Genomic DNA, 22,843 nt, shown 5'->3' with positions numbered 1-22,843 from the left:
AGTATGGCCAATGGCCAGGGATGATGAGAGTTGTAGTTCAGCAACATCTGGAGGGCCTGCTTTAAACAGATGAACCTGTCTCATAACAAATCAAACTATTGCTGCATCTAGCCCAGTATAATTATTCCTGTCTTTCCCAACCAGGTGCTCACCAGATGTTTTGGACTGGGGCTGTCGTCCAAAACATCTGGAAGGTACCAAGGTAAGGAAGGCTGGTCTGGCAGTGGCTCTTCAGGATCTCAGACAGTCAAGACTGTTTTTTAAAAAGGTATTGGCCCTAGCAGAGTGCATGAACCAGATGGGCTCAGCTTCCGGTAGCAAAGCATCTTGGATTCAGCTAAATCCATGCTGAATGCACAGAATAAAAAATTCCCCCTGCAATTAATTAATGGAACTAACAAAAAAAGGCCATGGGACTTGAAATTCTTGATGGGCACCTGCAACAGAGGTTGTAAAAAAATGGTAAATAGTGGTTTTGAAAGCCAGCAGGTGTGTACAATACTACCTGGCTTTCTTCAAAAATATGCTCCATGGCTGACAGAAGCAAAGGGTACTCAACTGAAAGCAACATCAACATCTCTTTCAACTCTTAACTGAACAGAGCACTCCTAGGGTAGAAACACACTCAGTGGTTTCAGCATGTCTCCATTTTTCTCTCTTCTGAAACTAGGGCCACACAACGCTAGACAAACCCTGCCCCTTTCCCCTGTAAAATCTGGTGGGAGCAGCTTGAATGCATTTTTTTAAAAAAAAAATCAGCTTGAGAGAGATTTCACAGCAGATCAACCTGTGTTCCCTCCAGCTGTGGCTAATGGAAAAGCTTTGATCTGGCGACTAGTGTGTTTACAGACCTATGCTCCAGAGATGGGGAAGCTTTGGGTCTCCAGATGTTGTTGGATTCCAACTCCCATCAGCCCAAGGCAGCATGGCCAATGGTTGGGGTTGTTCGGTCTTGTGGTCCAGCACCATCTGGAAGGCTACAGGCTAGCCCTTCCTGCTCTACTCCAATGCTTCGGGGGGGGGTTACACTGGCAGCACAGCAGCCGTATCTTACACATGCTCAGCTTGGGAGGGGGAAACACCACAGAAAATCCTAAATGGCACAAAATACACACACACACACACACCAAACTTCCATGGACAATCCACCAAGGCCCACCAATCATGCAGTGCCAGTGATGATGCCCATGTGCCAACCACACATGAAGGGAGCCATTGACTCTGGTCACTAAGGATGTGTCCCAAGGCACAAAAAGCCACAGTGCCCCCACTCCAGGAGCTCTAGTAGCGTAGGCAGCAATAACCTTGTTACTGCCAGTTTCCAGGCACTGGCTTGAATTGCCTTACGATGTCATAATGTGCAGGCATACAAGCAGCCAGTATTTTGTGACCCAAGGGATGCCTTGTGCCATGTTAATCAGCAAGGCACTATAACTCACTCCTGAGTCTCCACTCAGTCCCACAGCCATGAACATGTACCCTGCAGGTAGGACCTAGGGTGCCCAGGTTCTTGAGAGGGGAGGGGGACCCTGTCCATTGGGAATGGAACATCAGGAGGAAGATAATTGAGTTCCACAGAATTATTCTGCCTTGATTTCAAGGGAAAGGCTTGTGAGATGGATGGTTTTGCTCATGTTCAAGAGCTAACAGATGGCCGTGTTTGAGGACAGGAAGGAATTTCCCCTCAGATCATGTTGGCTCATTTATCTGAGAGGAGCAAGCAGGCATAGTGTTGCCTGTCACCTACACACATGGCTTGGCTCGCTTGACTTGTCCAGAGCCATTGCTCGCTTGGCAGGCGCTGTGGTCTGCAGCCAAATGCTTTTATGTTGCTGTACACCACCCAATATGTTTTGCAAGAGGGTGGTGTATAAATATATAATGTAAATCTATTGGGAAGAACTAGCGGCCAGTTGATTTTGAGGTTGAATTATATAGCCTTTGGGTCCCTGTCATCTCTCAACTCTATGATTTTAACTTAGAGGCCTTTAGTGAACTTTAACATATGTGGGAGGGGGTATAATGAGGCTTTATTTTTGCACCATCACTGTGTGTGATGCTTTACTGTGGGTGTGGGGACCCTTTGGCCCTCCAAATGTTGCTGAACTACAGCTCCCATCATCCCTGGACATTGGCCATGCTTGATGGCATTGATGGGAGCTATAGTTCAGCAACATCAGGAGGGCCCAAAGTTCCCCACACCGGCTTTATGAAGAAGTTCCTGCCCCAAGAGGCTTACAACCTATAATTTGCAATGGAGGCTGATAGGTCCATGTCAGCGGGGCGGTGGAATCTGTTCCGGGGTTCACTCTGAACTTTCAAGGAGCTGTCCAGGGTGCTGAATCTAAATTTGGGGTCAGGCTTCAGCACCTTGGACAGCGCTCAAAAGTTCAGACAAAAACCCAGAGCAGATTCCACTGACATGGAACCACAAGCCGCTGCTGATAATTTGACACAGGGAGTGAACTGCAAAAGGGAAGGGTCCCTGAGTCCTGCTGCAAGACAAAAGCCAGGTCCTGCAGACTGAAGGTTTTGACCCTGGACTTCCCCTGTCATTTCTCATATGAATCCTCTTTGTTAATTTTTATTTTCCGGTCTCCCAGGGACTAAGCAGAAGGGCTTGCAGAATCTCACCAAAGGTATCCGTGAGCAGCCTTTCCCTGGCTGGGCCCCAGCAACTGGCAGTCTGCAGGAGGTGCTGCGGCAGCCTGAATACTATCCATATGGAGATGCACCAATGTTCGAGGGCAGCTTTGTGCAGGTGAACTGAATGCTGCCCTTGGTTGGGCAGTGTGGCTTACAGCACATTATTATTGCTGTTGTTGTTGTTGGTGTTGTTGTTAATTAGATTTATATCTCGCCCATCCGCCCAGCAGAAGCCCATTGAAACCATGTGACTTCTTCCCTCAAAGAATCCTGGGAACTGTGGTTTCTCCCGACCGAGCTACAAATTCCCAGAAAACTTTACAAACTGCAGTTTCCATTATGCTTTGCGGCGGCAGGCAAACCATTTCGCAATTATCGCTAAGAGCCATCCTGTTCCCATGTGCCTGCTGGCATGCCAGTTTGGGCCATTGTGTCTCCTTGTGTTTCTCTGCATGGAAGTGCTCATAAAGAGGCATGGGAGGGGGCAGATGGTTGCATCGACAACCGACTGCAGCAAATTGCCCCAGAAGGCCCTGCTTCTGACTTCTAGTTGAAAGGCTCAGGTAGTGGGTGATGGGAAAGGCTTCTATCCAACGGTGGCTGGAGCCCATTGGGACTGTTGGGGCAGAAAGGCAGGGAGCCCCAATGGGAGGTGGAACCAGAGCCAAAGACAGTCAGAGCCAACTCATTCTAGTTGTCTCTATCCTCCTCTTCCCGGCTGAGTTCAATGAGGGGCAACACTCAGGAGACTAAGGGGGAGGAAGCTCAAAGGCAGTGCCACCCCCTGGATTGCTTGCAAGTAAGAAGGAAGGGCAAGTGAGGGCTGACTGAAGGCAGACTAAGAGTCATCAATCATAGGGAGCTGCCTTAGTCTGAGTCTAAGTAAGTTGGCATATATTGCCACAAATAGCCTGATGCAAAAATAGTCTCGAAAGGCTGTTGGTTGAAAGGGTAAAGAAATGTAAGGTTTATTACCACTGGGGAATAAAATCATTCTGACAACAGACATACATGTGGCCATTGCAGAGCCAGGAGGAAGCAAAGCCTGAGGAAAAACAAACAAGGAATCAGTAAGGGGAAAATAGGTGGCCTTTCTGTCTATCGCCCCCTACTGGCTCAGGTTACTTGTTGTTGCAAGGGTTGGTGCTTTACTGCCAACAATACTGAAGGGGTTCAGTATTGCCTATTCTGACATGCAGCAGCTTTCCAGGGTTTTAGGCAGGGGCCTCTCCCAGCCCTGTCTGGAGATGCTGGGGATTGAACCTGGGCCAGTCTGCGTGCAAACCAAATGCTCTGCCACTGAGCTATGGCCATGCTGCTGTTGGTTGGGCAGTGGCCTATATGCCTTAAAGGAGCCACTTCTGTTGCTTCCACCAAAGCCCATATAGACAGCTGTTGCCAGGCAGAACAGACAGTGTTGGACTAAACCGACCTGTGGCCTATCCTGATATTAAGGCAGCTTCATGTGATTATATATGAGAGGGGGAAGAAACAAAGGCTTTGATGGTAGGCTGAAGACACTCTAGGCCTGAAGAGGCGTAGGAGCCACAGTGCAAGGAACAGCAAGGAAGGTCTACTGTCAGCCAGACCCTGCATTGCCCAAATGATTTCAGATGCTGTAGCTTGTTTGGGGCTCCTATTGCCACAGCTTTTGTTCCATTCTTAGCAGACTCCCCTCCCCTCTCCTCTCCTCTCCCGCAGGTAACCAAGAGGGGTGAATACGTTGGCATCCACAACCACCCCAATCTAATCACCATGGGTGTTTTAGCCAGCAGCCCATCTCTACTCCTTCCTGACCTGATGATCATTGCCCGAGTAAAGAAAGGTGTCAAAGCCACAAAGGCAATGGTGAAAGACCTGGAGATCACTCGGTGAGATTGGTGCAGTCCCCCATTCTGCCATCCCTCACTTTCCCGGGAAAACCCCACCACCTGGGAGGTTCCTAGGCTGAGTCCTTCCTTCCCTCACAGGTTGATCCCTCTACACCTGGTGGAGATTTTTGTGCATAACGTGAATGAGCGACAGCTGAAAGTAAAGTTGGCAACAGGGCGAAAATATTATCTGCAACTCTGTGCCCCCAAAGGGGATGAGAACGTCCTCTTTGAGCGCTGGATTCGCCTTGCTTACCAGTTGCACGTGGCCAGCGGCAGGATCAGTGATCCAGTCAGCTTCGCCTCTAAGGAATCGGGGCTTCACACAATATGGAAGAGTGCTAGCTTGCGTGCTACATCTGAGAAGGTGAGTCTCATGAAGCAAAGCTACCCAAAAGCCTTCCTTCTTTGTCCTTTACCATATCCGCCTGCCATCATCACGCTGCTCAGTCTTACCCTAGCCCCTCCCCCACCTCTGGCATCCCAGCTTGTCAACAAGCCTGTGTGGAAGGATCTTCCATTTCACTTCTCCCAATTTCTCATTTTCCCAATTTTTGCCCTTTAAAAAATTCTCATGAAAATTCATCAGCAGTTTGGTGTGATTTCCCCCCTAATTTCCCCCCTCCTTCTCTTTGTATGCAGTTTTGACTTATGAACACATTTTTGCAAGCAATTTCTCCCATTTTTGTATGTTATGCTCACTAATATATTCATTGTTATGCACACTTTCCCGTCAGATGCATTTTGATAAACACGGTCTGGTTGGACAACTGCATTGCCAAATTGGAATGAGTGCAAATGGCAATGGAGGGCTGTCTTTCAGTTCTTGTACTGTTTCAGAAATTGCCAGTTTGATTGATTTGCCTTTCAGTGTGAACAGAATCAAACTTCTCCCCCATCCCTACCCCAGACACATCCCCCGCCCTCTCGTCCCTCCCGGCCATCCTTACTAGACCATCCTTACACATCTGCATGACGTGCTGTGTTTCTCCAGCAGCCTTGGCTCCCAGCCATCACGGGTGCACAGTCCGCGGAAAAGCTGAAGGAGCAGCTACGTCAGGCCAGCTTGGCCAGGAGCATGTCAAGATCCACGTACGTACATGCTGTGCTTTGGGTTGAACAATCCTAAGCGTTGTCTTGTTTGAAAATAACGCAAAATAATTAATTTACTGTTGTTGGTTTTGGCAAAACATCATGCGGATATGAAGAGAAACAGAAAAGAGCAGGGTAACCCCTGAGAGATTAGTCTATTGAGGTAGTACTAGCCGGGGTCTACCCTGTTATGTAGCAACAACGCATCTCTTTTCCCTTCACCTTGCATCTCAGTGCAGCTGCACTGGAATGCAGAAGCAGCTGAATTTTCATTCATTCTCTTTGCACTGGCTAGCTATATTGGCTGTTTAGGGGGAGGGGGAGGAAGAGCTTGGGGGTTGCCTAGCAACCGCTCAGGTTCCCCCCCCATGGTTGGCCCAAAGCCAAGTGCTTTCCCCATATAGCCCAACAGTCCCTATTTACCAGGGATTGCCCTTTTTTCTTGGTTTCCTGGTCCTTGGTAAATCATTGTGCCTATTGGGGGGGCATTTTTAGTACAAATGGCTAATCATTCTTCAGGGTTCAGCTCCTTCCTTGGGGTTAAATGTCTAGGTGTATATATGTTTACGTACTGTGTCTCTGGTACACGTGAATATCTGGGCTCCTGCTGGGAGGAAGGGCAGGATATAAATCAAATAATAAAGAAATAAAATAAGCCATGGCCTCCCCCAAGACACCATGCAGGGCTCAGTCTCCCATTTCATACACTGCAGCCGCTGTATTTGGAGCTGTTGGTAATGCATTGTTAGACTACTAAGTTTGGCTCTGTAACTAAAAGAACAAACACCATTTGGCTTTCAAGTTGGTGGAGATTGGGATGGGGGGGGATTCGATCCATTTTGCATTTCAAGGTGAAGCTATCAAATTTGCACTTTCCGAAACAATATGAGAACCCAAATACAGCCCTCCTTCGAACTTTACACTTATCCAAATTTTGCCATGGAGTTCTCCAACCAAATAGTGTTTACATAAATTAGGGGGAAGTACACATAATAATTGATATATTAGTGAAAATGACGTACAAAAAATTATTATATTAGGCAAATTTGCTTGCAAAAATGTGTACATTAGTAAAACTAGTATATAAAAATGTGTTATAAATTCATACCAAAATACTGATAAATTTTCATGAGGACTAAAAAGAAATTTACAAGTTCCTACAGATATGTGGAGAACAGAAGATGCCTACGATAAAAGAGCTACATTGGCTCCCAGTTTGCTTCCGTACAGTTCAAAGTGCTGGTTTTGACAGCCTTGAAAGCCTTAAATAGTTTGGGACCTAGGCATCTGCCTGCCTTCCCTTCATTAGTCATGTCCATTGCACAAGAGCCAGGGAAGAGGGCCTGTTCCAAGTGCCTACTATATCTGAAGCCTGATTGACGAACACTCGCAACAGAGCCTTCTCTGTTGTGGCCCCTAGACTATGGAATGCTCTCCCCTGTGAGGTAAGATCAGCTCCCTCTCTGCTGAAGACCCATCTTTTCATCCAAGCATTTGGTTAAAATTTTACTCTTTCATATTGATGTGTTTAAGAATTTTATGGATTTGTTTATGTATGGTTCTTATGGATTTGTTTATGGATTTGTTTATGTATGTTTTTATATTTTTATTCTGTATGGTTTTATGAATACTTTGTATTTTTAAATCTATGTAATCCACCTCAGGACCTACATTCTGTGTGAGAGGCGGACAACAAAAATATATTGTTGTTGTTGTTGTTATTGGAAAAATAAGAAATTGATAGATCCTTCCATTTCTAGGTGGCGGCCAGGCTACTCCAGCATAAATTAATTCACACATACAGAGGTGGAGACTGAATCTTGAACAATGTGTAATTGGAAGGGGAGGCCTTGTCAGCGACCTTTGCGATGGAACTAGGGGTGTTACAAATATATCCATGTTTCCACCTGTGAAATGAGAAATTGATTCCGCTCTGGCCAAACTGTGGCAGTTGTGTGGTCAAATTCTCATCCACGCCTTTCCATTTCAGGGAAAGTGACCTTGCTTCACAACACAGCATCCTCAAATCAGGTAAGGATGGAGGCACTGAAGGCAAGGCCATGCTCAGGTTAAACTTCAGCCCTGCTCCCTGATATGTCTGAGGTGGGCACAAGAACAGCCCTCCAGCCAAACATCTCAGCACGGTGACCCCAGTCTTGAGATGCCAGGATGACATATCTTGGAGCCTTTTATACAGCGGAGTGTCTGAAGTAGCTGAGTGGGACAGCAGGGGTGCATCCCCCCTAGAACCAGGTGCCTGTCTCTACAGACCACTGACAGGACCCTTTGCGGCCTCCACAGCTTTCACTCCCTTCCTCCTTTCCTCTTTATTTCAAAAGGTTTTGCTTCTCAAGGATCAGTTGGAATCTCACCCCAAAAGGTAAGGAGACTGATCTTTTCCTTCTCCAGCTCTGTAGATCTTGTTATCTCCCAGAGAACCCAGTGGCTGGGCTTGGGATACCTTATGACACACAGGGCATTTTCCCAAGGTGCTAGTCCCTGTCAGCAATTTTCTTGACTTGCAATTTGGTTGACCTGTGTGGTCGGAAATGTGAGAAAGGGGGAGGGAAGGGATGCAGATTGAAGGCAGAATCGCAAGGGGGGGGTGGAACTGGTGATTCTAGAATGCCCATTTGTGAGGGGAGAAAGACATTTGACCCAGAAGGCAGAGAACAGGAGTGGAGGGACTTGCACAGGAAAGGTCTCAGGTACCATTCTTAAAATCAGAGATGTGGGCTTGTGAGCCTTCTTTATCTAGCATATTTCATTGCTCACTTTCAGCTTAACTACATATTACGTATTGACACCTGGTTAATACCAATGTGTGTTTCCCCTGCACCTAGGATCTCCTGGTAACATGTCATTGGGAGGAGCATGAAGCGACATTCATCACATAAGCATCTCCTTGCTTCCCCTCAAGCAGCAGTCAATGAAGGAGAGCCAGCGGGCCAAGGAGAAATATAAGCACATTCCACTGCTTTCCCTTGCCAACTGCCCAGTACTAGGGGGTCTACAGGGGAAGATGTGGGTCACATGATGCCCACGCATTTCCCTATAATGTGCACTTGGGCCTCAGCAAAGCCAGGAATCTTGGTTCTCAGTCTTTCAGCTCTACACCCAATAGAACAGGCCTGGCTAGCTGGCAGGCTTTAACCCCTCTCCCTTCTCAAAAAGAACCCTCAAGGTCCAAATATTTCCCTGCATTCCCTATTTTGATGAGCCCAGGGATGGGGAACCGCAAACCTCTGCAGCCTTTCGATCTGTCCTGTAGACTGTCCTCCTTGGCCTCATTCCTTCTCCTGTCTTCCGCTGGCCACATGCCCGCTGCTGTCCTTATTGGCTTCCAAAGCATCCCCTGCCCCTCACCTTTCCCATCTGAAAGGGGAAGGAGGGAGTGCGCTTTGTCAGGAGTTGACACCTCAAGTCACTAGCCACTCATTTCTTCTTGTTCCCAAAATGCAATTTATTTATTTAGAAGCATTGAGAACATCTGTCCTTAGATCACATCTGCATCTTATGCTTAGGTTATTTCTACACAACTTAGGGCACTTCTAGATAGGGGCTTAATATTGTAAATGATTTTTCAGTTATTTCAAACTGGTTATTGGCAACAGTTTTTTTTTTAATTTAGCAGATTTTCCCCAGAAAGGGTGAGTCTGAATTAAATAGGGAAGAAAGACAGGCTGGCAAGTTGATACCAATGACATTGTATGGACATTGCAGAAAATATTGCATGAATGAAGAACACCCATCCCACAATAAACATTTGGAAGCACTCAACTAGCCATTCCTTTTTCTCTGGGAATTATGGTTGTGTGTGAAGGGGCTGGGGTAATCAGAATTCTCAGCACCTTCAGCAAACTACAGTTCCCAGGGTTCTTTGAGGACAGCTGTGACAGTTACATACTTATAAATTCCATTGCCTTTCCTCTCTGTGGAAAGCCAGAGGCTGAAAGGAGAGCCAAGTTTCATCACAAGAAATCAAATGCCGTCCATGTTCTGGATTCCATATTTGAAAAATACTTTTATTATACTAACCAAAATATCAAAAAATAAATAGTATGCAAGTTTTTGAGTTGTCCAGAACACAACACAGACTTAGGGGCTCATCTACACGGCGATTTAGTGTGTGTGTGGTGCTGCTTGCATCCCCTTGTAATTTGCATGGTTCACATGATGTTGCAGGCAAGCAGAAGTTATCACACAGTTTTCCTCTTTCAATCCGTATTAATCCAATCCGCTGATAATGTGAAGAGGAAAAACCATCTCAGCTGTGCTGCGCTCCTCCTTGTAGGTGCTTTGCTTCAATGTTTTTTAGTGGGTGGGCTCTCTTATGCCCCATCTCCTGCTTCCTCTCTCTCTGCCACCTGCAAAAGCTGCCCCAGCTGCTGCCTATTTTGCCTTTCACTTACTCCCCAGTCTGCCTTTCACTCAGGCTTGACAATGGAGAAGGGGAGGGGGTCTAATCAGTTTAATTTTTTCTTGTCAATTGCATACCAAGGCACTCTCCCAGCTTCAGCCTTGAACTGGAGGGAGTAAACATCTAAAATTAGAGGGCAGGGCTGCAAGGAAACAGCAACACTAATCCTTCCCAGAGGAATGCCTACTTGTGTGAATGGAAAACAGCAGATTGGAAGCAACCATTGAGCAAAAATGTAGACCTTGAAAATCTATTACGACTGTAAAAGCAGCATCTTTAGTACGAAGTTAGGCTCCCGTGTGAATAAGCCCTAAATGATAAACCAAGAGATGGGGGAAGAGGTGGGGGTCCATGTTCTGTATTGCAGTAGTAAAATTCTTTGATTCCCTGTCCCCATTGTCTAGTGGAGTCTCCCACCAAAGCAGTGGGCAGAGCTCTGGGACCACCAGTCATCAGAATCCTAGCCCTTCTGCCTTCCTGTATGAGTTCAGAGCTCTAGTTCATTGAGAAGTGGGTGGGCCAAGCTTTCTTTGGAAGCAGTGCTATGGTAATTGCATTTATCTTTCATTGATTTCTGGGAATCCATTCCCCATATATGCCAGGATATTTTACCCTTCTTCCTTTATAGGAATACACTTCCAGAGAACAGTCTCAGTCTTCTGCTCCCAAGTTGATGAGCAAGAGTGCAACTAAGCAGTCACCAGGATCCCAGGTTGGCCTTTCCGGATTCCGCAGACCTTCCGAATCACAGAAGCAATCCATGCTTAAGCAGGTTTCTCCTCACTCCTTCCCACGATCTCCAGCTTCAGCGGGAGCAGGACCTTCTCAGCCATTTGCCGTGTCTGAGGCAGCACGTCCCTCCATTCCTAGAACATCATTAGAATGTGAACCTGAACCTGTGAAACTACAAAGGAGCAAAAAATCCAGATCTTTGGTACAAACCCTAGCCACTACACTCTCACAAGAGGACAGCTCCGAGACACACAAGGAGAAGGAGTCTGCTGCCAAATCTCTGGACAGAAGTCCTGGCCCATGAAAGCCAGTCACACCTTCATCACGACAAGGAAGAAAAGGCCCAGCTTCCCAGAGCCCTTCCACAAAGCAGAGTCGGCCTGCATCCGGAGGTGTTTCAACAAAAGCACCAGCAGCCAGTCCGGCCCCCAAATCCCGTGCCTTAGAGGCGGCAGGTCCGTCAGATGCATATGATGTTTCAGTGGCTGCTGGACCTTCTGAAGTGGGTGCCAAGTCAATGGCAGCTGGCCCATCCAGACCAACCAGTCAGCCAGCTCAAATGACTTCTGAGAAACCTGCAGCCGCAGTTGCTCCTTCTGAGCCAGGGAGTCGGGGCCAGGAAAGTGCCGCACATTCACAGACAACAAATGTGAAATCCAAGGAGCCTAGCAAGGCACAGAGTAGCAGGCCACAGACATCTTTAAGCCGCTCCCCAAAGAAGGGGCGCTCCACTTCTTGGAGCCCATCACGGAAGGAAAAGAAGTCTGGGCTACAAGTCCACAGGACAACAGCATCAGTAGCAGTGGGGCCTTTTCAACAAGGCTGGAAGACTGTGGGTGTGGGGCCCTCCATGGTGGTTGGCCTGATTACAAGCAGGCCCCAGAGCGGAGCACTGGGAACAGATAAAGAAAGTAAAGATCTAGCCAAGCAGATCCAGCCAAGCAGTGCTGCAGGGAAACAGGAACCCCCCAGGTATGCTGGCTGGGAGAACCAAGTGGCAGATGTTCAGGGTGAGAAGTACAGTCTCAGCAATTTGGGTTGGGCAAGATAAGAGAACCAGCTGCCTGGTGCGCTTCCTTTGAAGCCCAGCTGAACAAAGGCAAGCAGATCTGTTAGCATCTCTGGGATAAAATGCTCAAATGAGTGAAGAAGACAAGAATGTCATATTCTGTGGGGTGTGAAGTGATCGACTATAACCTTGTCAACCAATAGCTCCAAATGAGATGGTGGGAGCCTAATTTATACATTACCACAGTTTTGTGTAAATTGTTTATCTACAGTCCAGCTCCACACCACTTTGCTTGGATAGAATGAGTGCCAGGAACCTTTGGCCCTCCAGATGTTGCTGAACTACCATGGGCATTGGCCATGCTAGGTTGAGCTGATGGGAGTTGTAGCTCAGCAACATCTGGAGGGCCAAAGATTCCCCACATCTGGGATAGAAGAACTCATGCGGGGAAATGAAGCAATTCCTTCCCATGCCAGCACCACCCTTTCAAGGAAGCTTGTATGGAAATGAACCACATAATTTCCCCCATCCATGTCGTTCCTCCATCCGGACAGAAGGGCTGTGTGGGAGAAGCAGCTCTCATGTTGCTGGGCTGGAGAGTTAGCAGTTCCTGGGCTGAGGAACACCAACTAAAATTCTCTCACTTGGCTACTGGCTCAGGAGGAATAGGGCTCCTCCCATAGCTGTGATTTTGGACCTGTGCAACTCAGGTCCATCCCTAGGTGTTATGGGAAATATACAGTTCTGCAAGTTTTAGCTGCAAAGTATGCATATTGCTCTCCTGAACTGCCTAGATATCAAACTAGAGTTAGTGGGCATGTTGTGCTTAGTCCTCCTGCATGTTCTTATTTTTTAAAAATGTTGCTCCCAAAGCACTAACCCCAGAGTCAGGTTAAGAAATCTTGAGTATGAAATCTCAAAAGGTGGAAAATGTAATGCATTTGGGCTTTTTAACTGTTCACCTGAGCCCTTTTCAAATGTTATTTTGTTGTTATATGCCTTCAAGTCGATTACGACTTATGGTGACCCTATGAATCAGTGACCTCCAGTGGCATCTGCTATAAACCACCCTGTTCAGATCAAACGTTATACAATGCTAAATTAACGACAGGGGTGCGGGAGACGAGCTTTGTAACCTATGCATGTTCATTAGAATCTGTGAGAGAACCTCACATATGCAGCTGTCCATGTAGGAGGCCCTCTCTTCCTATGATCACAAATCCTGCGCATGCGAGGGTTCTCTAACAAAGACACATTGTGGCAGCCTACTGCCATAATGTCCCCCATGTTCATGCATTCCTGTTATGTATAACTGCTGACTCCATTAGTTAAGCATGCCATCATATTTTTTTCTAACTGCTGCATCCATGAGACCTAGAAACATACTTCTTCCATTTAAAACATTTGATTCCTGGGATTCCAGGCAGGGCCAGGAAGTGGTCTCGGGTACTATTATGAACCTTGGAATAACAATAAAAATCATTAGCTGTGTTTTTATTCTGAACTCCTTTAACAAATTAGACTAACTGAACTTGTATCTTAACAGGAGCCAGATGTCCAAGAACAAACTGAAAAAGGCTCTGAGTTCAGGTAGGAAGAAATGCCAATTAGATGGCCTATATGAATGCTTGATTCCCATATCCCCCACCACCATGCCCCTGGCTGGAAGCCATGTCGCTGGCTAATTGCTCCATTTGCTTTGCAGCTCGACAAAGAAGCAGCCTTACTTTTGTAACCATCTATAGTGTCCTGTCCTCATCTATGCAGAAACTGAAACTGTCAAAAAGCAGGGAAGATTCTAAGGTACTGGGGCAGAGCAAGGGTGCGGTTTGAATGAAACATTTTGTGAGTCAGAGATGCTCTTCTGGTGCATCTGATTGTCATATGCTTCCCTGTTCCTCAAATAAGATGGCAGGTGTGAGGTCAATAGGGTGATCTTCTCTACTCACTATTCACAACTACAGCTGGTTCATAATTGCATGTACATCATTATTTATTTATTTATTTATTTATTCAATTTATTAGTCGCCCCTCTGGCTGGTTGTCCAGCCACTCTGGGCGACGTACAAGATAAAAAACAATACATTAAAACGTTAAAATTTAAAACCATAACAGTAAAAACCTAACCCAAAAGCCTGCCTGAAGAGCCAGGTCTTCAAGGCCCGGCAGAAGCTCATCATAGAAGGGGCATGGTGGAGATCTTTTGGGAGAGAGTTCCACAGGGTGGGGGCCACTATTGAAAAAGCCCTCTCTCTAGTCCTCACCAGTCTAGCTGTTTTAACCGGTGGGATCGAGAGAAGGTCTTCTGAGGCTGATCTTGTTGAGCGGCATCCCTGACGATGCTGGAGGCACTCCTTCAGATAGACTGGGCTAAAACCGTGTAGGGTTTTAAAGGTCAAAACCAACGCCTTGAATTGGGCCCGGTAAACAACCGGTAGCCAGTGCAACTCCTTCAGCACTGGAGTGATGTGATCTTGCCGGTGGCTGCCTTTAATCAGACGTGCCGCCGCATTCTGTACCAGTTGCAGCTTCCGGACCGTTTTCAAGGGTAACCCCACGTACAGCGCATTACAGTAGTCTAGGCGAGAGGTGACCAGGGCATGTACCACCGGTGGGAGCAGATGGTTGGGAAGGTAGGGGCGCAGCCTCCGTATCAGATGGAGTTGATACAGCGCCTCCCGGCTCACAGCCGAGACTTGAGCCTCCATGGACAGCTGGGAGTCAAGAATGACCCCCAGGCTGCGGACCTGGTCTTTCAGGGGCAATCGTACCCCATTGAGCACCAGGTCCACATCCCTCAGCCTTCCCTTGTCTCCCACAAACAGTACCTCGGTTTTGTCAGGGTTCAGCTTCAGCTTATTCCTTCCCATCCAGCCACTCACCGACTCCAGGCACTTGGACAGGGTTTCTACAGCCAACCTCGGTGAAGATTTAAATGAGAGATAGAGCTGCGTGTCATCCGCATACTGATGACATTGCAGCCCAAATCTCCTGATGATTGCCCCCAGCGGCTTTATATAGATGTTGAACAGCATCGGGGAGAGGATGGAACCCTGTGGCAACCCACAAGTGAGAGGCCAAGGATCCGAGACCTCATCCTCCAATACCACTCTTTGGTACCTACCAGAGAGGAAGGAATGGAACCACTGCAATACAGTGCCCCCCATGCCTAACCTCTCCAGGCGGTCCAAGAGGATAACTTGGTCAACGGTATCGAAAGCTGCTGAGAGATCAAGGAGGACAAGGAAGGTGCATTCGCCCCTATCCCACGCCCTCCTCATATCATCTACCAAGGCGACCAAGGCTGTTTCAGTCCCATGTCCAGGCCTGAAGCCCGATTGAAATGGATCCAGATAATCCGCTTCCTCCAAGTGCGCTTGCAACTGCTTTGCCACCACCCGCTCAACCGCCTTGCCTAAGAATGGCAAATTTGAGACTGGGCGAAAGTTGTTCAGATCTTGGGGATCCAAGGAGGGCTTCTTTAAGATTGGTTTTATTACTGCCTCCTTGAGCGCTGATGGCATTACTCCCTCTTCGAGAGATGTATTTACCACCATCTTGATCCCCTCACCCAGTCTATCTTTGCAGCTCATAATGAGCCACGATGGGCAAGGATCGAGTAAGCAAGTGGTTGGCTTTAAGGTTGAAAGCACCTTGTCCACTTCATCAGATGGAAGAAGCTGGAACCGATCCCACACCACCAGAGCACCACTGGTCACCTCTGGCTCGCTCACCGTGTCCACAGGGCACGGAATAGCACTCTTAATACGATCGATTTTCTCCGCAAAGTGTTTAGCAAACTCGTCACAGGAGGCCTTAGCATGTTCCATTGGTTCCGGAGCAACTGGACCGACCAGGCTCCAGACCACTTGGAACAGTCTCCTGGGACAGCACTCTGCAGATGCAATAGAGGCACCATAAAAATCTTTTTTTGCTGCCCTTATTGCCACATGATAGGCTGCCACAGCCACTCTAACATGTGTCCGATCATCGTCAGAGCGAGATTTCCACCACCGGCGCTCTAGCCGTCTCACCTCCCGCCTCAGAATTCGCAACCGTGGGGTGAACCACGGTGCCATCTGAGCTCTATTCAGGGGGAGAGGGCGTTTCGGAGCCACCCAGTCTAATGCCCCGGCGATTGCGGCATTCCACCCCTCCACCAGGGTCTCAGCCGAGTGGCTGTGTGCATGCTCCAGAGAGTCCCCAAGCGCATTCAGGAATCCATCAGGATCCATCAGACGCCTGGGGCGGACCATCTTAATAGGTCCTCCACCCCCACGGAGGGTTTGAGGCACCGAAAAGTCCATCCTCACCAAGTAGTGGTCTGACCATGACAAGGGGGTGATGGATGTACCCCCAATTTTCAGATCACTCCCCTCCTCTCCCGAGACAAACACAAGGTTGAGTGCATGACCGGCTACATGGGTGGGCCCCATTGTAATAAGGTGCAGCTCCCAGGAAGCCATGGTTTCCATGAAGTCCCGAGGCGCCCCAGTAAGGATGGCCTCTGAATGTACATTGAAGTCCCCCAATACCAGCAGGTTTGGGGACTGTACACGCACAGCCGAGACCACCTCCAGCACCTCGGCCAGGGAGTCCGTCGTGCAGCGGGGTGGACGGTACACGAGCAGAATCCCTAGACTGCCCTAATAATTACTTGATTATTAGATCTTGAAATGTCTTGGCTTCCATCAAAGAACCCACATTTTAGCATGTGTTCTTAAATTGCTTTTTTAAAAAATGTGTTTTTAAATTTGTATTTGTTTTTAATGTTTTTAATTGTTGTAAACCGCCCAGAGAGCTTCAGCTATGGGGCAATATACAAATGAAATAAATAAATGGGAACAGTAGTTTAAGGGAACTGACCTCACAGACCTACAATTCCCATTACCCTTAAATAATTATCTATATCTACAATTGCCATCACCTGTAACAAACTACAGTTCCCAGGATTCTCCATTAAAGTGTTACAAGAGTGCTTTAAATGTATTATGTTGATGTGACATCAGTGCTTGATGGATGACATCAGAATGTGTGTTTGAGATGACAGTGGGCAATGTAGACATTCTATCATTGGTGTTTGATCTATGATAGCCCCTACACATGTGCAATCCTTTACTTGATGGTTCATATATGAACCAGCTCATAGTGCAGAATTCTTCTATGCCTCAAGGATGCCTTCTTTCTTCTAGAAGTTTCTTTCTGCATTTCTGCACCATGGTAGCTCCAATGGAGACTTGCCCTAAGGTGATGCTTTTCAGGCCCCCTCCCAAAACCACATTCCAATTCCTTACTCAGTCTATTACTCCGTTTATAGACACATATCTGTTCATGCAAATGTACACCTATTCTTACACCTAACAACATGCAAATACACAAACCCCAGCAAGGTTTGAGAAAGAATTCAGTTCCAAGCCTCAGCTAGGGTATATGTGAAGAAATAAGATAAGAGAGCCTCTGAGCATATGTGGAATCCTTTTTGCCACTAACCTCACCAGTTTGGGATTCATTAGCCAGCATGATTTGTGGGTCAAAGGGCAGGTTTGAGTCCTAGGATTTCTTTACCCTTTCTTTCCAAATTTAAACCCTGCCCAGTGGTGTCAAGGATTGTCACTGCATAATACAAATTAAGACCTTGTGCTTGAATTTTGGACAGCCCTATCAGAAGGGAGAGGCAGTCTCATAGGGGTGCTCAAAAGGGAGGGAAGGACTAATTTATGTTGTGAAGATTGCCCAATCCATTCTGACCAATGCTCTTTCTTAGGGGCAAAGGGTCTTTCTGTGTCTTATTCTTGTACACCCTTGAACACAACACTCTCAAGAATATACTTTCAAACATTTAGCAAGTGTACTAGAATAAGACACATTAAAACCCTTTGCTCCTGAAGAAGAACTTTGGTCAAAAAGGATTGGGCAGTCATCACCACAAAACAAATTACTACTTTTAAAGCACCAAGTTGAGGCTTACCTCATCTCATGCTCTAGTGCAGTATTTCTCAAATAGTGGGCCTCGACCCACCAGTGGGCCTAGGGCCACTTTCAGGTGGGCTTCAGTGCCACAGGCTGACTAGTGCCTCTTCACTTGTCTGCCCTGCACCCTAGACATGCCACATAGCCTTTTGGTTGGACCAATGCCAGAAATGTAAAGGTAGCTGGGAGACAGAGAAGTTGTGGGGAACAGAAGGGAAAAAAGGCCTCTCTCCGCAGAAGGAAAACGACATGAGTGGAACATGAACAGGCAGGAGGGATGAAAGAAACTGGCAGTTGGGTGTGTGTGGATAAGGTACATGTTAAGTGGAAGAAGAAATTATAGGAGATGGGTAAAAATACTTTGAGAGGCATGGGGGGATGGGATGGCATGGAGAAAATATTAAAAATATAAAAGAAAAAGCCCTTTAAAGCCACTGAACTGCAAATTCTGAGTGAAACAGGGAGGCTGTCACAGTAGCTCGAGCAAATACCTGTACTTAGGAAAGCAGAGCTATGGAACTCCCTGCCACAAGGAAAACACTGTGGCAAAGAATTTAGCAATTTTTCAAGATGGTTTAGAGATCAATAGAAAATGATATCAGTAATTGCCAGCTGATTATACCAAACTTCATCTGCCACAAGTCTCTGACTGGTTCTGCCCCTGCACCACCATTTTGTGACTGGTGGGCTTCAGTAATTTTCAATCACCTCAAGTGGGCCCTGGGGGTGGAATGTTTGAGAACCTCTGCTCCATTTTTTTAATGCTGTCCCCCCCACCAAGTTTTCTCCTGCCTCTCCTATAGCCGCCCATCTCTTTTTCCCCACTCTCTTCTCTCTCTTTGCTCTTCCACAGCAGGTGGCTGTCAAACCTTCCAAACGTGTAACAATCTCAGGCGTGATTGGCCCATCAGGGAAAAGTGTCCCGGAGGAGAAGAAGGAGGAAGAAGAGGCAGGAAATCCTGAGCTCCACACAGTTGACAATCTGAGGATGGATGCAGGCTCCAGTGCAGCAGCTATGATGGGGACAGATACAGACCGCCCACCCCCACAGTCCCACGCTTCAATGGGAGAAGGCGCCGCTGAGGCAAAGAGTCCTGCAGTTGGGGGTGGCAACTCAGAAGCAGCTGAATTCTCAAGGCCAGGCAGCCAGATCATTGCCAGGGAGCCTGGTGTGGCAAACGTGACTTCCCAGAAGTCTGACCAGATCAAGGATGTGGGACAGCCCAGCACTCCCCGCCTGGAGGATCAAGATTAGGGTTGCCAGGTCTCCGGTTTCCTGCCGGAGTCTCAGGGGTAAAGGGGCCGTCTCCGGCCTCCGGCTATACTTCATTTAAAAAGGTGGATCTCCGGCTTTTCAGCGGCCCCCTCAGCCACGCATGCGTGATTGACACACGCATACGTTGGGCTGTGGCTGGCCGCCTTCCCGCCCTTTCTCAGTCAGCCGGGGACTGCAGACACAGGAGGACGAAGCGGCTGCCAGCAGGTGCCTCAAGAACACTCGAGCTGCCGCCGTCATTGCATGGAAGCTGCCTTGGCACTGGGTCAACAAGCCGAAAGGAGTTCAACGAGGCTAAGTGCGGGAGAAGGAGAAGGGCACGCACATATACACAAGAGCCTTCCCCATCCCGAAAGCAGGCAGGGGCTCCCGGCCACTTCCCTCTGCCCGCTGCCGAGCAGTCTGCCAGCTCTGGAAAGGACGGACGGCCGCTTCACCCCTCATGCTGTGGGGAACCGGCTCCGGGGCTAAGAAGGAGCCGGCTGGCCGGCCTCCACTCCTGCTGAGGCTGGCAGACCACTCGGCAGCGGGCAGGGGCTGCTGCTGGGGGGGGTCCCTTCAGGAAAGGTGAGGGGCAGGCTCCGTCCTCCCCCCCGAGGCTGGCAACGGCCGAGGCGCCTCTCCCAAACCTAAGCCTCCACCCCGCCGCCCGCTCTTCCCCTCCTGGGCGCGCCGGGCCTCCGCCTTCTCCTCGGCCCAAAAAAGGCAGGGCGGGCGGGCATGTGCCTTCTGCCGCGTGGGCTGGCGAGGCCGAGGTTGGCGCTCGGCAACCCGGAACTCTGCGCGAAAGGCAGCCGGCGCTTGAAGCTGGTCGCAGGTGAGAGGAGGAGGAGAAGGACCGCCTTGGGCCTGTCAGCCGTTTTCCGGGAGGGAAATGGCCGGGAGCCCCTGCCTGCTTTCGGGATGGGGAAGGCTCTTGTGTATATGTGCGTGCCCTTCTTCTCCCGCACTTAGCCTCGTTGAACTCCTTTTGGCTTGTCGACCCAGTGCCAAGGCAGCTTCCATGCAATGACGGCGGCAGCTCGAGTCTTTTTGAGGCACCTGCTGGCAGCCGCTTCGTCCTCCTGTGTCTGCAGTCCCCGGCTGACTGAGAAAGGGCGGGAAGGCGGCCAGCCACAGCCCAACGTATGCGTGTGTCAATCACGCATGCGTGGCTGAGGGGGCCGCTGAAAAGCCGGAGATCCACCTTTTTAAATGAAGTATAGCCGGAGGCCGGAGACGGCCCCTTTTTCCCTGAGACTCCGGCAGGCTGGCCACTGTGAGAACAGGATGCTGGACTAGATGGGCCTTTGGTCTGATCCAGTGGGCTGTGCTTGTGCCCTTAAAGATGCATGAAGTGGATTCCCCTGAACTGCCTTCTCTTGGTTGATCCTCCCCTTTTCAGAATTTGATTTTTTTTAAAAATACAGTTGAATGAAATAGTTATGGATTTGTTTCTCTCCTACTGCCAGTGTTTAATAAAGTGTTAAAAGAAAAATACAAAGCTATGAGACTTTTGTTAACCAAGAGCGCAGGAAGCTGCCTTAGGCCGACACAGACCAATGATCCGTCTAGCCTCTATTGTTTACATTGATTGGTGGAGATTCTTCCGCATTTCAGGCAAGGGTCTCTCGCTACTGGGAAACAGAGATGCAGGGATTGAACCTGGGACCTTTACCATGCAGCATAGCTGCTCTGCCACTGAGCTATGCCTGAGCTTGGAAAAGTTACTTTTTTGAACTACAACTCCCATCAGCCCAATCCAGTGGCCATGCTTACACTGTGTCAGACTCTCCATCCATCTAGCTCGATGCTGTTTACACTAGCCAGCCGTGTCTTTTGGGCAGGGGTCTCCCAGTCCCATCTGGAGATGCCATTGTAGATTGAAGCTGGGACCACTGAGAGTCATCCCTCCCCCCCAAAATGGGTGGCCCCCAACCTTGCATGGAGATGCTGGCAATCAAACCTAGGTCCTTTTGCATGCAACGCCTGTCTAACACTTGCAGTTAGACATGAAATTACTTCACATGCATTAGTCTATTGTTACAAGAGCCTTTTGAGATTTGGGCCACATTCACACACATACATACACACACACACACACACAATGGACTGCCTTCAAGTCAATCCTGACTTATGGCAACCCTATGAATAGGGATTTCATGGTAAGCGGTATTCAGAGGGGGTTTACCATTGCCTTCCTCTGAGGCTGAGAGGCAGTGACTGGCCCAAGGTCACCCAGTGAGCTTCATGGCTATGTGGGGATTCGAACCTGGTCTCCCAGGTCGTAGTCCAACACCTTAACCACTACGCCACACAGGCTGTCCGGCCACATTCACACTGTACATTTATTCCACTATTATTCCACTTTAAACAGTCATGGTTTCCCCCAAAGAATCCTGGGAAGTGTAGTTTGTGAAGGGTGCTGAGAGTTCCTAGGAGACCCCTATTCTCACACAGCTACAATTCCCCAAGTAGTTTTTTTCCAGAGAACTCTGGGAATTGCCGGCCTGTAAGGGGACTATGGCTTTCCCAACAACTCTCAGTATCCTTCACAAACTACACTTCCCAGAATTCTTTGGGGGAAACCATGACTGTTTAAAATGGAATAATAGTGGAATAAATGTACAGTGTGAATGTGGCCTTGGTCAGAATTAATAACCCCTTCAAATCTAGGAGTGTGGCTGAGAGAAGGTGTGTTTCTGGTTCGGGTGGGAATTAAACATGTGGGAATTGCTCACACCTCGGCAAGAGTCAAACAATACAGTCATCCTCACTATACATATTGTTATGAGCATGGGGGGGGGGTTGGAAGGGATGATTTCTATGGGTCACCTTTCCAGCCTCCGATTTGGAAGCCTTGGAATGAGGAACTTTCTGCTGGTCAAATGAGTCTTTTGTTAACCAAATAGATTGGCCAGGTAAGATAATGGGCCGATCAGTTGCCTAGCAACGGTGAATGGGCCAGGAAGACCCCTTTTTGTCATTTTAAACTCTGCAGGAGAGCCTCCCCCCCTCTCCTGGCAGCTAGCAGAGGTGTGCTGGTAGTTTTAAGTGTGTTCTAGAGAATGGCTGGGGCTGCAGGCACGCAGAGAGGCTGGCTCTCTGCATCATGGCTATAGGATGCCCCGTACCCAGATGGAAAAGCTGGATATTAGACTGCTGCTGCATTGAACCCCTCCATCCTTAAGCTCAGGTTGGAATGTGTGTAAATAAATAAACCATATTTCATAAAGACAGCGCAGTCTCCGCTGACCTTCTTCCCAGAGGAAACCAAACCCTGGAGAGACGCAGGGACTCCCGTCATGGCTTCCCCCAAAGGATCCTCGGTAATGTTGTTTCTGAAGGGTGCTGTTCGGAGAACCCTATTCCCCTCACAGAGCCACAGTCATCAGAATTCCCTGGGAAGAGGAACTGATTGTTAAACAACCCTGGGAATCATAGCTCTCTGAGGGGAATAGCGGCCTTCTCACGACTCTCAGCATCCTTAACAAACTACAGTTCCCACGATTCTTTGGGGGAAGCCATGACTGTTTAAAGTGACATGATACTGCTTTAAATGTAAGGTGTGACTGGGGCCTCTGCCTGCCTGCTTTCTTAGTTACAACCAGCCCAGGGGGATGGTGATGGCTGCCATCTTCTCCTTCTCCTTAGCCTTAGAACCTAGCAGGGAGGAGGATGCAGACAAAGCTAGAATCAGCCAGTTTTCCCTGCCTTCTGCTTCATCAGTCCCAATGAGCACCAGTCACCAGTGGTTCACATTCCTCAATGCAGGCACAACCTTGCTTTCTCCTGCCTGCCTTTTAAAAGAAGCTAACCACTGCAAACTGAAAGCACTTGATGATCTT

The 22,843-nt window shown here is 48.3% G+C and overlaps 1 protein-coding gene across 2 annotated transcripts; it reads left to right on the top strand.

Moving 5' to 3' along the window:
• Window positions 1-10,851: 10,851 nt before the first annotated feature.
• On the top strand, window positions 10,852-19,006 carry LOC133375623 (uncharacterized). Of its 2 annotated transcripts, none has more exons than XM_061607414.1 (4): window positions 10,852-11,733; window positions 13,317-13,360; window positions 13,476-13,573; window positions 18,597-19,006. In XM_061607414.1, the coding sequence occupies exons 1-4, from the start codon at window positions 11,279-11,281 to the stop codon at window positions 18,993-18,995; spliced, it is 996 nt and encodes a 331-aa protein (XP_061463398.1). In that variant the 5' UTR covers window positions 10,852-11,278; the 3' UTR covers window positions 18,996-19,006. The 2 variants fall into 2 exon arrangements, with proteins under 2 accessions (XP_061463398.1, XP_061463397.1); XM_061607413.1 differs by having other exon boundaries at window positions 18,594-19,006.
• The last annotated feature ends 3,837 nt before the right edge of the window (window positions 19,007-22,843 follow it).

Source organism: Rhineura floridana, chromosome 1 (genome assembly GCF_030035675.1).
Source record: "Rhineura floridana isolate rRhiFlo1 chromosome 1, rRhiFlo1.hap2, whole genome shotgun sequence".
NCBI lineage: Eukaryota > Metazoa > Chordata > Lepidosauria > Squamata > Rhineuridae > Rhineura > Rhineura floridana.
This window is presented reverse-complemented; position numbering and strand designations above follow the sequence as displayed.